This window comes from Filicampus tigris, chromosome 8 (genome assembly GCF_054856515.1).
Source record: "Filicampus tigris isolate MCC_2025a chromosome 8, RoL_Ftig_1.0, whole genome shotgun sequence".
NCBI classification, from domain to species: domain Eukaryota; kingdom Metazoa; phylum Chordata; class Actinopteri; order Syngnathiformes; family Syngnathidae; genus Filicampus; species Filicampus tigris.
The window spans coordinates 27,071,208-27,084,556 of NC_141224.1; the positions used below are offsets into that span (position 1 = coordinate 27,071,208).

The window sequence follows — 13,349 nt, forward strand, 5'->3', positions numbered from 1 at the left end:
GATCTTTAAATAATGTTTATGAGTGCCGAGAATGGATGGGTTCCGGGGGCAATATTTTTTATGAATAAGGACAGAGGAAGAGGCCAGAAGGGTACCCAGGAAGAAGGACGGAGGACGGACCGGCAAAAAAGGGTCAAGTGCCCAGCTCTGTTGATTCGGTTAAGGCCCATCAGCGAATGTACTTTTCTAGGAAGCTCAGAGGTTTTAATGTTGATTATGTTTTCATGAAAATGTTTTATTCTTGGTTTGTTGAGTCACTTATTACATTTTCTTTTATCTTCTGGTTTGGATCCCTTACTTGTGAAAACAAAAATGTGCTTGCAGCACATTGTTAAGGTGTGCAGTAAGATTGGAGGCCTGAGTTTCCAGGGACTTTACTCTTTATCCAGCAAGAGTAGCAGCAAAGGCCCATTCCATCATAACAGACTGCCGTCATCCTTTGTCTGCTGAATATAAACTGTTGCCATCAGAGCACATACTGAATGCCCAGGTGCAGGACAAACAGATTAAGAACTCATTCATACCAGTTTCCATTGCCCTCTCATATTATTCCATTGCAATAATAGTATGACATAACACTATATACTTTGCATTTGGTTTGTGTGTGAATGGATCATTGATGTTTTTTAATGTTGACTGATGGCTGTAGAAGGAATTGCCCCTTGGGGATAATAAAATTTATCATGACCTTGAGTCAACACATTTCCCAGCTCATAAGCTTGCATCGACTGCAACTATTTTGTTATGGCTGTGACTGGGTTTGGGTCTTTGGCTCCTTGATGTTGCTAGTTGCTTTGTCCTATATTTGGTCACAAAGGGTTGGGCCTGTTTTTTCTGTATGCAAGCTTGAGTGACTCACTTACACGTTGTCAGAACGTTTAGCCTTCCATGTGCTGCTCTTTTTTATTTAAAATGTTTGCATATAAAGGCATTTATTTCGCCACTTTTGTCTTCTGTTTGCTTTTGGGTCCAATTCCTGCTCGACACATGACAGTAGGTTCTGACCTGTCAAACACCCAGCAGACTTAGATGACACAAGCCACCAAGCCGTGTGGGTACAGGGAGTACTGCTCAGCAGGATCACCTCCTGAGAAAGATTATGGACTCTATTCAGAACCTTTCCACCACTATCAACTCAATGGCCGTCCAGTTGACACGGAGTGCTCCACAGGTTTCATCACCTACTCCACGGGCTTCGTCACCTACTCCAGCCCAGTCCCACACCTCTAATCAAGGAGGGATCCACTCACCGACTACTGCAGTATCTTTTCCCAAAGAACCCAACATTCCATCACCTGAACATTATTCTGGAGAGGTAGGAGCTTGTGGCTGATTCCTGTTGAACTGTTCCTTCGTTTCTGTTCCTCATTTGCATGCCTTTAAAGCTAGCTTTAACGGTTAAAGCTATCATCCCCATGTGGAACATGTGAAAAGGCATGTAAATGAGGCAATCACTGACATTCTGAGCCACCCTCAGGAACTTGTTTTGCAAGATTTCTTGACCAGAGTTAAGCCTTTGGCTGACGGAGGTGTAACCCTGTAACTGGGAAATATTGTTGCCAAATTCACCACTCTGCATTGATTTCCCCTGCACGATCCACACGTCAATCCCCCTGCCTAATCCACCACCATAACCCACCTCCCCGCCCTGGATTTTTTTTTCTTCTTTTTTCGAGTTTTGATTTTGACAGTGTTTCCTGGGAGACCCCATTCGCTGTCCGGGCTGCATGTAGAAGGGCCAAGGGTACCTGAGTTGATGATGTGCCTAACCAGCTTGACTGTGCCAGGACCACCCCACCTCTTTCTGTTGCATATTATTTTTTTGAGAAATAATAATAATAACAATAATAAATAATTCCTACAACAAAACAATTGGGACAAATTTCTACAAAAACTATAGGGACCTCAGAGCATTCGCTGCTTGGGCCCTAAAAATATGCAAAAACAATAGGGACATTGCAGTGGTTGTGGCTTGGGTCTTAATAAAACAGAATCCCTGACATAAAGAAAAAAAATACACCTAATTTAAAGCCCAATCATTCATTACCTAAAATGCTCTCACTTGGATCATCAGGGTCAGTTGTGTTGCTACGGTGACTGACCATGTCACCTCGCCTCCGCTGTCTATGTCTCTGTCTGTACTGGAAATCTGCATACCTTGAAAAAAAATTGCAACATAGAAAGATTACTAATAGTGGCAATTCTTTTAAACAGAACATGAAAAATCATTATTTCTCTTATTCTAAGGAAAACTACATTGCTCTTGCACTAAATTAAAAAAAATGCATCTTCAAAAGTAATATGTATGTGTGTAAGGCAGTTATATGCCTTCAAACCAACATTTTTTGGTAACAATGAATCACTGAAGTCAGCAGTTCAATAACATTAAATTTATGGCATGGTAATTAACACTTAGATTATCTGTATCACAGTAACTGCGGGAACTAATTTACTTCTTTTATATTTAACCATCAAAGCTCATTGTCACATTCATTTAATCAAGAGATTGTTAATACAACTCTATCATCTATGTTTGTGCTCATCTAAAAATAGGTTGTGATGTACTGATGTAGAGACACTTTTTGGGTGTTTGAGAGCCAATGTCTTCAGGCTTTGATTATAATGTTGTTTACTTAACCACTGCTGCAGAGCCAGACTTTGTGAATTAAGGACCTGAAATAAACCTATATTTTGTTTGGTTCATATATAACAGACAATCATTGGTTCATATATAACAGACAATCAAGATTTTAGGTCGTTTAATTACCTGGACATGTTTCGGTGTGTACTTCCGCCTTCATCAGAGTCACTCTGATGTGTGATGTGCCTTCATCAGAGCCACTCTGATGTGTGACTCTGATGAAGGCGGAAGTCCACGCCGAAACATGTCCAGGTAATTAAACGACCTAAAATCTCGATTGTCTGTTATATATGAACCAACCAAAATATAGATAACAAGGAAGACAAAATGAACTTAATACAACTACTGAAATAAACCTATTTGTCAGTGTAGTTTGGTTTTCAACACCTGGTGATTTTTATATGTAACATGACCTCACTCATAGCCTTAGGCACACATACTGTATTAATTTAGGTGTTTTACTGTGATAAGACGGCTTTATATACAACTAGAGCTGCAAGCAGCCAGTGTTGTTTTTGTCAACGTCGATGATGAAATTATTTCGTTAACGCCTCTTTTCATGACGATAATGGGATGATGATGAGCTAAACGTGGCTCTTTGATGAGCAAAATATAATGTGATGTATATGAGTTTTCATTGATGAGACGAGACATCCCTGCATGACATCCCTTCCTATTGTTCATGTATTCTGTCAGAAAATACCAGCAATGCTGCTGCAACCTATCCTTGTTTGGTCACACCTGCCACCTGGCCGGCACGCAGGGAGCATGCACACACCGGCACAACAAAACACGTCTACAGTCATTAGTCACACACACTGACACGCTTTCCATTGATGGACCATGGTGGCAGTGACACCAAAGGGGCTTGGCGGTTGGAAATGAAGAAAAGATATGGACATACTTTCTGTACAACACAGCAGAAAGAACAACACAATGCATTGTAGACAGTTCGTAAATATGGCCACAAACTAGGTGGAAAGAATACTACAAATCTCAAGCAGCATCTGAAGGTGCAACACGCTGATATTTTTTCGCAGGTAAGCCGCAACTAGTCCTGTATACATAGTGCTTGCATTCTGTTACTCAATCGGCTGGTGATACATTTCATTGTAAGCTTAAAGTTTTCCACAGAACACATGGCGCAAATGGTTAAATTAAGTCTTAAATTTAGTAGATTAAGGCACATGTAAGTATTATGACATAAGTAGGCTATGGAGCATTTTCTGCTATTTAGTTGGATGATGAGATGAAATGTGTGTAATATTTCTCATCACACGGTGTAACGAGTGGTGGTGAGCTGAGGGAATACTTAGTCATGGACGATTGTCGTTGGATTGCCGAAGGAGCAAAGACTTCTTGATGTTCCACAAGCTCTTGTTTAATTTGTAACAAAACAATACTTCCCCAGCATAACGCGCGTTACTTAAGAGCTACCCGACCGAGTCCATGACAAAAGGTGCACTGAAGTTCAGGGGAAAAGAAGTGACTATCTGACATAATAAAACAAAGAGGCGCCACTGTACCACAATAACTGACTGTTACAACGGGTGTCTCATGTTATTCTGAGCTGCAGTGATGGAATTGGAGTGTCAAATCATCCACACTGTCATACTGAGGATGATTTTGAACTAAAACTGACAAAAAATAAGACTAAAACTTTTTTGAGTTTTCACCGACTATAACTAGACTAAAATTATCACAAATAGGAATGACTAAAATGTGAGTAATAAGCATTTATATAATAAGCATTCTAAGACTAAATCTAAAATGCCTGCCAAAAACAACGCTGCCAGCAGCAATAAAGGGCCCTCGCAGCCCTGGCAACGTTGGGATACTGGCACGTTGTGATGCTCGCACATTGGAATTGTAATTTTTTTAAAATGGTGTACATCAGATTAAAAGCAATTAAGATCAAATATGACCTCTATAAATGGCCGAAAATGAGGCAAAATGTGGAAGAAAATTCAAAATGGCTGACTTCCTCTTCAGTTTAGTGTAGGGCTTCCGAGACGACATTTCTCTGTCCACGGCAGCCCACACCTTCTGCTTTCGGACAATAGGAATTTCCACAGTCTAATTGACTTGCTGAAAAGGCTGTCAGCAGGGCAAAGAGGTTGTTAGAGAGGTCCAGGCGTGATCGAACAGATGTTCGATCTTGAACATTCTCAACATACGGAATGTCGCATGAGATGCAACGCTCGCCATCTGAGAGGCTGATGTCCAGACAGACACGCACGACTCTCCCGAGCAGCAAGGTACTGCTGACTCCCTCTGTCAAAGATAATGACACTGTTAAGGCTCAACTCCTCAGGAAGCGGCAGTATCAGAAGTCGTGCTACGACAAAACAAGCAAAGCCCTTCGCACGCTCACTGAGGGTGAAGTGGTGCGGATGCAGACGCAGCGTGGTCATGATCGCCTGGCGACGGTGTGGCGGATCTGCAAGGAGCCGAGATCCTATGTCGTCGAATCGGATGGGCGCGACTACAGGAGAAATCGGAGGCATCTGTTACCTGTCCAGGAAGTACCTCCACAGTCGACACCTGAGACGTGTGACGGTGACCAGGCAGCTGTCATCCCACCAGCGAGTGACTTGCCACAAGGTGAGGGTCCTGCGTCTCCAACCGAGGGCCGGGCGGACGCTGACGATGGTGAGGCGACACCCGGGATTCCGACACCCTCCCTGCAGCACTCTGGGGGTATGTATGTCACATGGGCTGGACGCATCTGCAGGCCCAACCATAAGTACCAGCAGTAGTTGCTGCGTAGTCATAAGACTGCCTCACAGACATTCTGTTTGACTGTTATAAGGTGTACGTCGGGCTGTTCTGTTCTGTTGTCTCGTTGAAAAAAAAAAAGAAAAAAGGCTGAATCACATTTGTTACATTATTTCTGTAAAGGTATGTTTGTTCATTTGAAATTATTAAACCTCAAATATTTTTTTTTTTACTTTATGTGTATACAGTACGATGTCATTAGTACAGGCAGGAATTTGTGCCCTCACCAAGGTGCCTTGGCAATATGTAGTTACACCAGTTTTGTTTAAAATTTGGTGTTTTAGTTGTGTTATGCATGTAGAAAATTAAGAGAGAGAGAATGTAGAACTAGGCGTATTGTTCATACGCATTATGTCACTTACAAAATACCATACGAGTTCAAGGGTGGTATGTGCGCATGCGTGGAATTGAAGGTCTCGGTCTAAGTTGTTGGATCGCTATCCGGTTTGGAAGTGTTAATAAAGACGTTGTGTGAAACCAACGGCTGTCATTTATGAAAACCACATAAAACATGAAATACCACTTTTGAATGTTCTTAATAGATCCCTTTACCATTTGATTGTCTTAACAGTAAAAATTCACATTCTTTCCCTTATTCCATATTGCGCCATCATCCGCATAAAGGGAACAGCAGTGACTTGCGTGCGATAGCTGTGATTATACGAATCGAACACTAGAGTGCGACAGAGACTAATAAAACAGGAGCACAGACGCCAATTATCAAAATTAAAAATGTATCCTTTTCTTTTTATAGAAAAGCTATTTTCTGTGAGCGATCCCAACCTTTTGAATGCTTTTCGATGGATAGATGGTTGGATGGATGGATGGATGGTTGGATGGATGGATGGATGGATGGATGGATGGATGGATAGACAGGGCTACAAGGGAAGTTCCTCTTCCCTAATTTCACATTGAAAATGACAAACTACCAACTGACTGAAACCCAAATACTAACCTCAACCGTACGTCGTGTGCGCCCTCCGCCCTCCCACTCATTTATAAGCAGAGGGTGTCTTTGACCCCTTTCTCCTTCACAGAGCCGGCACACAGGTGAAGTGCGCGGATTGGGGTCTGTGTGAGAGTGCAGCGTCGTCATTTAAGGTATGCATGTTTGGTCAACTCAGCCTAGTTTTACACATGTGCGCTGCATTTAATCCAGTTCCGCTCCGTTAGTGCAGTGTGGTGTGACTTGGAGCGGGACTGCTTCGTGGTGACTGTGTGGGCGCGGGGCGCTTCCAGCGGGTAAGGCACTGGCTGCCTACCTTAGGTAATTGGTTGGGGAGGGAAATAATAGTTTTCCCCCAGCCATCAATTGTGGAGCCGGGTTGCATGTTTTTTCAAGTCGCTCACTGAGCTCGTTACCATTCCCTCCGGTAGGACTTTTTAATGTTGTATTGTTCATTTTGTTTTCAACATTTTGATTAATTAAATTTGTTTACTTTTCAGTGTTGGTGTCACTCTCCACTGGTTCTGGGCCACCCTGCCGTCTTGGCTCTTATAAGACATTTTTTAACTTGTGGAGACCGGTGACAGTTATCTGTTTTTTATTTCAGGTTGTACCTGACGGCAATCTGACTTGCGACAGCTGGGCCCTATACGCTGCAATCAGGCAAAGCATTGCCCAAGCTGGCCCGTGCAGCGTGCCCCCGCACCTTTCTGACAGCTGTACCAGCTCCTTTGAATTGCTTTATATGCATCATTATTTTGTTAGCTTTATTTCTTTTTTGTCTCCATCCCGAGATGTCCAGCACTGACCCCTTTGGCCCCTCCCACAGGTGGTGAGCTCATGGGAAGGGGGACCCACGTTTCCTTTTCGGGCTGAGCCCGGCTGGCCCCGAAGGGTGCAGGCCCGGCCACCGGGCACTCTTGTGACCGGTTGCGGGTGCCAGGCCAACCGCCGTGTACCCATTTGCCCCAACGAATGACGCACGTCAATGGAGTACAGAGGATCAGCAATCTGCTTATTTTATTTATTCTAGCCCAACCTGAAAGCGTCTAGTAACACCAGTCTCTTGAATAGCAGGCACTGTTGGGCGCCGTGGGAGTCTCTTGCCGGGCTCTTGAAGGCCACTTTCCCCCCCCTCACTCAATGGATATCGCGTTACTTTAGGTTCCCGATCAATCCAGCTGCCATCCCTGTCCAGTGCCACCTCGGTCCAGAGCCTGCGGTTATGACCTCACAGTAACGTCGCATTAAAACTCATCACACCACAACATGCATTTAAAAGCAAGAGAATAAAAAAAAGAGTTCAGTGAGGGACAACCCGCAGTCCACGTCCAGACAAGGCAGGCAAGCACATCAGGGAATGGCGGATGGGCAGCAGCTCGGGAGTGGGGGGCTCGAACCAGCAGGTCGGCAAGAACTCCGTCACTCGTTGAGTGTTTGGTTCTCAGTCCAAAAATCACCCTGCCCCATGGACAGTGCAGTGCAGTGCAGTCCAGTCCAGTCCAGTCCAGTCCAGTCCAGTCCAGTCCAGTCCAGTCCAGTCCAGCCCAGCCCAGCCCAGCCCAGCCGTCACTTCAGCCCTCTCACACGACGTGTTGCACCTGTGTCTCTCTGCACTGTCTGACAGAGAGGGGTTTAAGAGGACAACTCGTGTACCCTGTCCTCCAATCACAGTCCCTTTGGCCCAGGCTGCGCACCTGCATCTGGTTGGGATTAATTGTTGCCAATCAATGCGTCAATTATGGGTCAGGCTACGGCCGAGTCACCTGGTGACACTCGGCAACGAGTTTGTTTTATTGTTGTGTGTCTCAATTGCTTTCATTATGTTTTTTTTTTGGTTGATTGACAGGTTCTGAGGGCCTGGGTGTGGCAGCGGTTCCCTGGTGTGGTCCTTTTGTTCACTTATTTTGGTGTGTATTCCACTGGTGCTGTGTAGTTTTGGATCCTCCCTTTTTTTTTTTTGTTACCGTTGCCACAATAGGGCCCAGAGTCCTGGCTGTGTTCTTTTGTGGCAGGTCTCATACCACTCTTCTAATTTAGTTTTTTTCCATTTTATTAAATTTGTAATAAAGAAACAGTATTTTCCAGAGCTGGGCACTTGACCCTTTTTTGCCGGTCCGTCCTCCGTCCGGGACCTGGGTACCCTTCTGGCCTCATCCCTCCGTCCTTATTCATGAAAATTATCGCCCCCCGATCCCATCCGTCTTCGTAATTTTAAAGCACTTCCGTCCATTATGTAAAGATCATTAGCTGGCTAATTTCCTGTGCACATCCACTTACCAACTGGGAGTATTGTGAGTGGATTGAATTATTTAGAATTGTTTATCCAAGATAGTATTTAGCTGCAACACAAGCCCATCGTGATGTGATGAAGATGAGCAAGTCCCCAGGTGGAGTTGTCCCCCTTTTTTTCTTAAACCCACATTGCCACATAAGGACAACGACACTCAATAAAATTAAAAGATGATAGACCTCACTTGTGTCACTACATTTCAGTTTAAACTAACTCGCAGTATAACAAAATAGCCCTCTGTAATATGCCTACATTGTACAAGACATATTTTTTTTATTTGCATTAAACACTACAATGTCCTAGTTTTTATGTGTTCTGTGAGACTACTTTAATTAATCAATAAAAACAGAGCAACCAATTTACCTAAAGCTATTAACAGTATCCATACAATACATACATTTTTATTGACGTGCTAAATTGTGGGTACAGATGACGAAACTATAGTTACACATTACTAAACTGTGAAAACAGAGCTACATTAGCCACATACTTAGCTAATTAGCTAACAGTGAAACGTGCCATTAGATTGCAAGCCATAGCCGTTAGCCTGTGAGCCCAAAGCTATTATTCGAGAAGAGCAATTTTATGGAATAAATAATACATTGGACACAGGGGCGGAGCCAGAACGTGGCTAATGGGTGGGCCTGGAAAAATCAGGGTAGGCCTGAATATTTCTCTCACTGAGCACAATCCTCCTGTCCTGACACATCGTATATTCAAATAAAATGACAAACTGAATAATATGAAGTTCGGATATTCTGTAGACAACCACAATTATGCCATTTTTAATATTCAATAGAATAAAAAACACAACGTAACTCCACTTCAAAAATCATTCAATAACATGAATCCCACTGGGTGGGCAGTCTGTCAATCTGAGTGGGCCTGTGCACATCCAGGCCCACCCATGGCTCTGCCCATGATTGGACATACACATTGTTGACTTTACCTGGTTTTCAGCACATTATTTGCTATAATTTAACACAACATGTCCCACCCAGCAAAACCAAACTCAACCTTTGAGTTGGTCAGCCATGGTATGAGAAATTTTGTGTTCTGTGGCCTTGTCATCCCACTTTTTGAAAGCAGCTGCAAACCCAAAGAAACAAAGAAATGAAAAAAATGTATTCCTGAAAATAAAGTATAATCAAGTGAACGGAGCTCACTTCTAGAGCTGGACTGCCCTGACTGAAAATGAATCACGGCTCATGAAACGTTCAAAAGTTGAGCAGTGATTGGTCATTACCTGAGCCCTTAGTACATGTGATGTCATTTACAGTCGACAACAAGTGGCAAGATGCACTTTTAAAGGTGTTAATTGTACATGAAAAATAATGTTATCAAATTTATTATAGACTCAATATTAACTTTATATAAATAGAATGGGCGGCACGGTGGACAACTGGTTAGCACGTCCGCCTCACAGTTAAGAGGTCGTGGGTTCGATCCCGGCTCCAGCCTCCCTGTGTGGAGTTTGCATGTTCTCCCCGTGCCTGCGTGGGTTTTCTCCGGGTACTCCGGTTTCCTCCCACATTCCAACAACATGCATGGTAAGTTGATTGGATACTCTAAATTGCCCCTAGGTGTGATTGTGAGTGCGGATGTTTGTCTCTGTGTGCCCTGCGATTGGCTGGCAACCAATTCAGGGTGTCCCCTGCCTACTGCCCAAAGACAGCTGGGATAGGCTCCAGCACGCCCCGCGACCCTTGTGAGGATAAGCGGTACAGATAATGGATGGATGGATAAATAGAATGAACGTAAGGTACACAGACCAGTATGGGTCCGTGTACCTTACGTTCATTCTATTTTTAATTGTGTAACGCAAATAAAAAAACAAATTTAGGGTTGTATTTTCAATTTTCATTTTTGAAACAAAAATAGGATAGTCGTTTTAACGCCCCTTTTAAAAACAAACTACAAAATATGTGGAGTTTTCTGGAAAGGGCTCGAATTTCCGTATTTCCAGTTTCAATATTAAATTTTCAATTTTTACGCTTTTCAGGAGTTTATTCGCGCTGCAGGAAGCACAGGAAGTAGTATAGTAGCCACTAACTTCGCTTTCAGAGCGAGAAAAAGTTGCCTTGACATTCTGACGTTCGATACAGTATTCAGTTAGAGTTAGAGACCGACCACAAATTTTATGCGCGATGGTATCAAAAATTGACAAAACTCCAAAATGACCTATATAAAATACAATTCGAGGTGTAGTAGTTAGAAGCTTTGCTTTGCCACCTAATACAGCAATCAGAATGAGAAAAAGTGTTTCACTTGATTTTGGGTGAATATTTGTGACAGTTTAGCACTATATTCATCCTTGAATTGGCTCCAACTTCTCCCAAATGATCTATATAAGGAACATTTGAGGTGTAATAGTTAAATGCCTCCCTATGCTAGTCTACTACAGAAATCAGAACTACAAAATGTTAATTAACTGATCTTTGGTGAATATTTTTGTCCATTTATGACACAACAATAACATTTGTAGACTGTCCCTAACTCGTGAATATCGAACGTCAAGCCAACTTTTTCTCGCTGAGCTGCACCCCAATTGTCATAAAATGGTAGAAATGTTCGCATGCGAGAATTTAGCGCGACCATTTCTCTTATTAAGTATCCTTAGGGTCCGAGGGACACCATTGTGTTGGTAGCTCTAAGTGCGGGCTCCACTAAATAGACGAGACCGAGACGGCTCCGAATTGAAGGGCTTGCAATCGTTTATTTTGCAAAGTCAAAACAGTAACTCCCCTGGGCCACAAGAGGGCGCTCAGGGTTAGCGCATATTTAGTCCCTACCTGTTCTACCATAACAACTATGTCGCCCAGACTTCAAATTCGTGCCAAACCGAATCTACTTCTGTTAGCGCTGCCGTTGAAGACAGGCTAAAGTACTGCTTCCGGATAAAGGACCTTTGGTCACTTTGTAATCGAGATTTTAAAATATCCCTGCAATTTCGCATTTTGGATGAACATATTTTGGATTCTTCGCGTTTATCTGTGAATACAAAAAATAACAACAGAAAAACCATACATAATTTCAATTTAATAGCTACATTTTTATGCAAAATGGCTCGTATTTCATTTTTTAAACCATCTCCAATTTTTGAAAAACACCCCGTTTTTTGTTTTCAGATTTGCGTGCCTAAATCAGAAATAGAATGAACGTAAGGTACACGAACCTGCCCACAGGGTCCGTGTCTCTTTAGGTCATTGGATGTTAGGTTTGAAACAAGATATTAAAAATTGGAAAACGACTCGTTATTTGATTTTAGTTTTAATATCAAAATTGAAATACAGCTTGATTTTCTAGTTTGTTGTCTGGAACGAGTAATAAAATATCTAAAAACAGTTTGATGTTCAATTTTTAATTCTAAAACGCAAATAGAATATATCATGAGACACAAATCGAAATACGGCTCATATATTGGTTTAAGATTACCGGAAGTTGTCGCCGAAAGCATTTCTCCTAGTGATCAGGAGATGGCGACAGCGTAGTGCCTGAAGACTGTGAAGTAAGATAGCTGTCAAAACGGTATAATTTTTTCCAGTGTAGTTTGTAGACATGTCACTGAGTCCGATTGTTATACACCGAAAACATTATGGTTGAATTTACTCAATTATATTTCGTCAGGTGGTTGCACAAAATAGAATAATCTGGAGCCAGATACATTTTTAAGTAGATGTATGGTTTACTTACAAAATGTATCTGGATTCAGTGTGCTTTGGAGTGGGGAGTGAGGTACTACTGTTAAGAGCTCATTTACTGTCAGTATATCTATTTTGAAGGTTTCATAGACAAGCCAGTTGTGCACATTTTAATTGAAAATTTTAGTTTCAATGTCATTTATTAGTTTCCTTTAATAGTAGTAGCCACAAGATGGCTCATGTCATGCCTCGAGAACAGTAGTTGTATTAATTCGATCAAAAAGACAAGGGTAACTAATTCATTTTCTTTCCAACATACAGTATATGCAGCTAACAATATACTGTATGTATATTTTAATTCAGAGCCACATTTATTGATGTTATCATTTAGTTTAATAATTTATTTTGATTACATATTGTCTAAATTACCATCATTTCAAACAGTATACTTTGCATGATAAATATTTTTTTGTAATTATATTTTCAGAAATGTACACAGTCATGTCCAGGGTGATCTCTTCGGGGACGGTCGCAACTCTGACCCTGCATGCTGAGTCGTAGTGTAACTGTAAGTCACTGTTGACGGCTGGGATACAGACGGAGTGGGCTGAAAAAACAGCAGAGTTGGAGATGGAGACAAACGCTGATAAGCCAGATAGACGATGAACACATGCCCTCACATGGACCGCCTGACTTGAGGGACTGTCAATGAAGATCTGGAGATCGAAACAGAACCACGAGAAAATGACAACATAGAAATTAAAACACTTGACAAAATCATGAGTACTATAAATTGCATAAATACACAACACATCATAGTATAATAGACATCATAGTATTAATTCACCAGGTACTGTATATTATTTGTAGGCATAACATTTATTATTCAATATCAGTGGATGCTATGAAAAGGCAATACTTTTTAAGTGTGAAATTGTATTTATGCACATCAGTTGAAATCTTATTTCTGACACCACTCATGAAGAATTTACACATTGTTTGATACATTTTCTAAGGATGTAACGATTAATCTAAAATCAATTTAAACTG

At 41.9% G+C, this 13,349-nt stretch overlaps 1 protein-coding gene across 5 annotated transcripts; it reads left to right on the forward strand.

Annotated features, from left to right (window-relative positions):
• Positions 1-789: 789 nt before the first annotated feature.
• LOC147144187 (uncharacterized) lies at positions 790-8,454 on the forward strand. 5 transcript variants are annotated; one of them, XR_015087860.1, is made up of 3 exons: positions 2,868-5,341; positions 6,457-6,792; positions 6,866-6,950. XR_015087860.1 is itself a non-coding variant. In XM_086038360.1 (3 exons), exons 1-2 carry the CDS (start codon positions 4,822-4,824, stop codon positions 6,471-6,473), a joined length of 537 nt encoding a protein of 178 aa, XP_085894486.1. In that variant the 5' UTR covers positions 2,868-4,821; the 3' UTR covers positions 6,474-6,520; positions 6,973-8,454. The 5 variants fall into 5 exon arrangements, 2 of the variants coding, with proteins under 2 accessions (XP_085894486.1, XP_085894487.1); XM_086038360.1 differs by lacking the exon at positions 6,866-6,950 and adding an exon at positions 6,973-8,454 and having other exon boundaries at positions 6,457-6,520; XR_015087863.1 differs by lacking the exons at positions 2,868-5,341; positions 6,457-6,792; positions 6,866-6,950 and adding exons at positions 790-1,315; positions 6,973-8,454.
• The last annotated feature ends 4,895 nt before the right edge of the window (positions 8,455-13,349 follow it).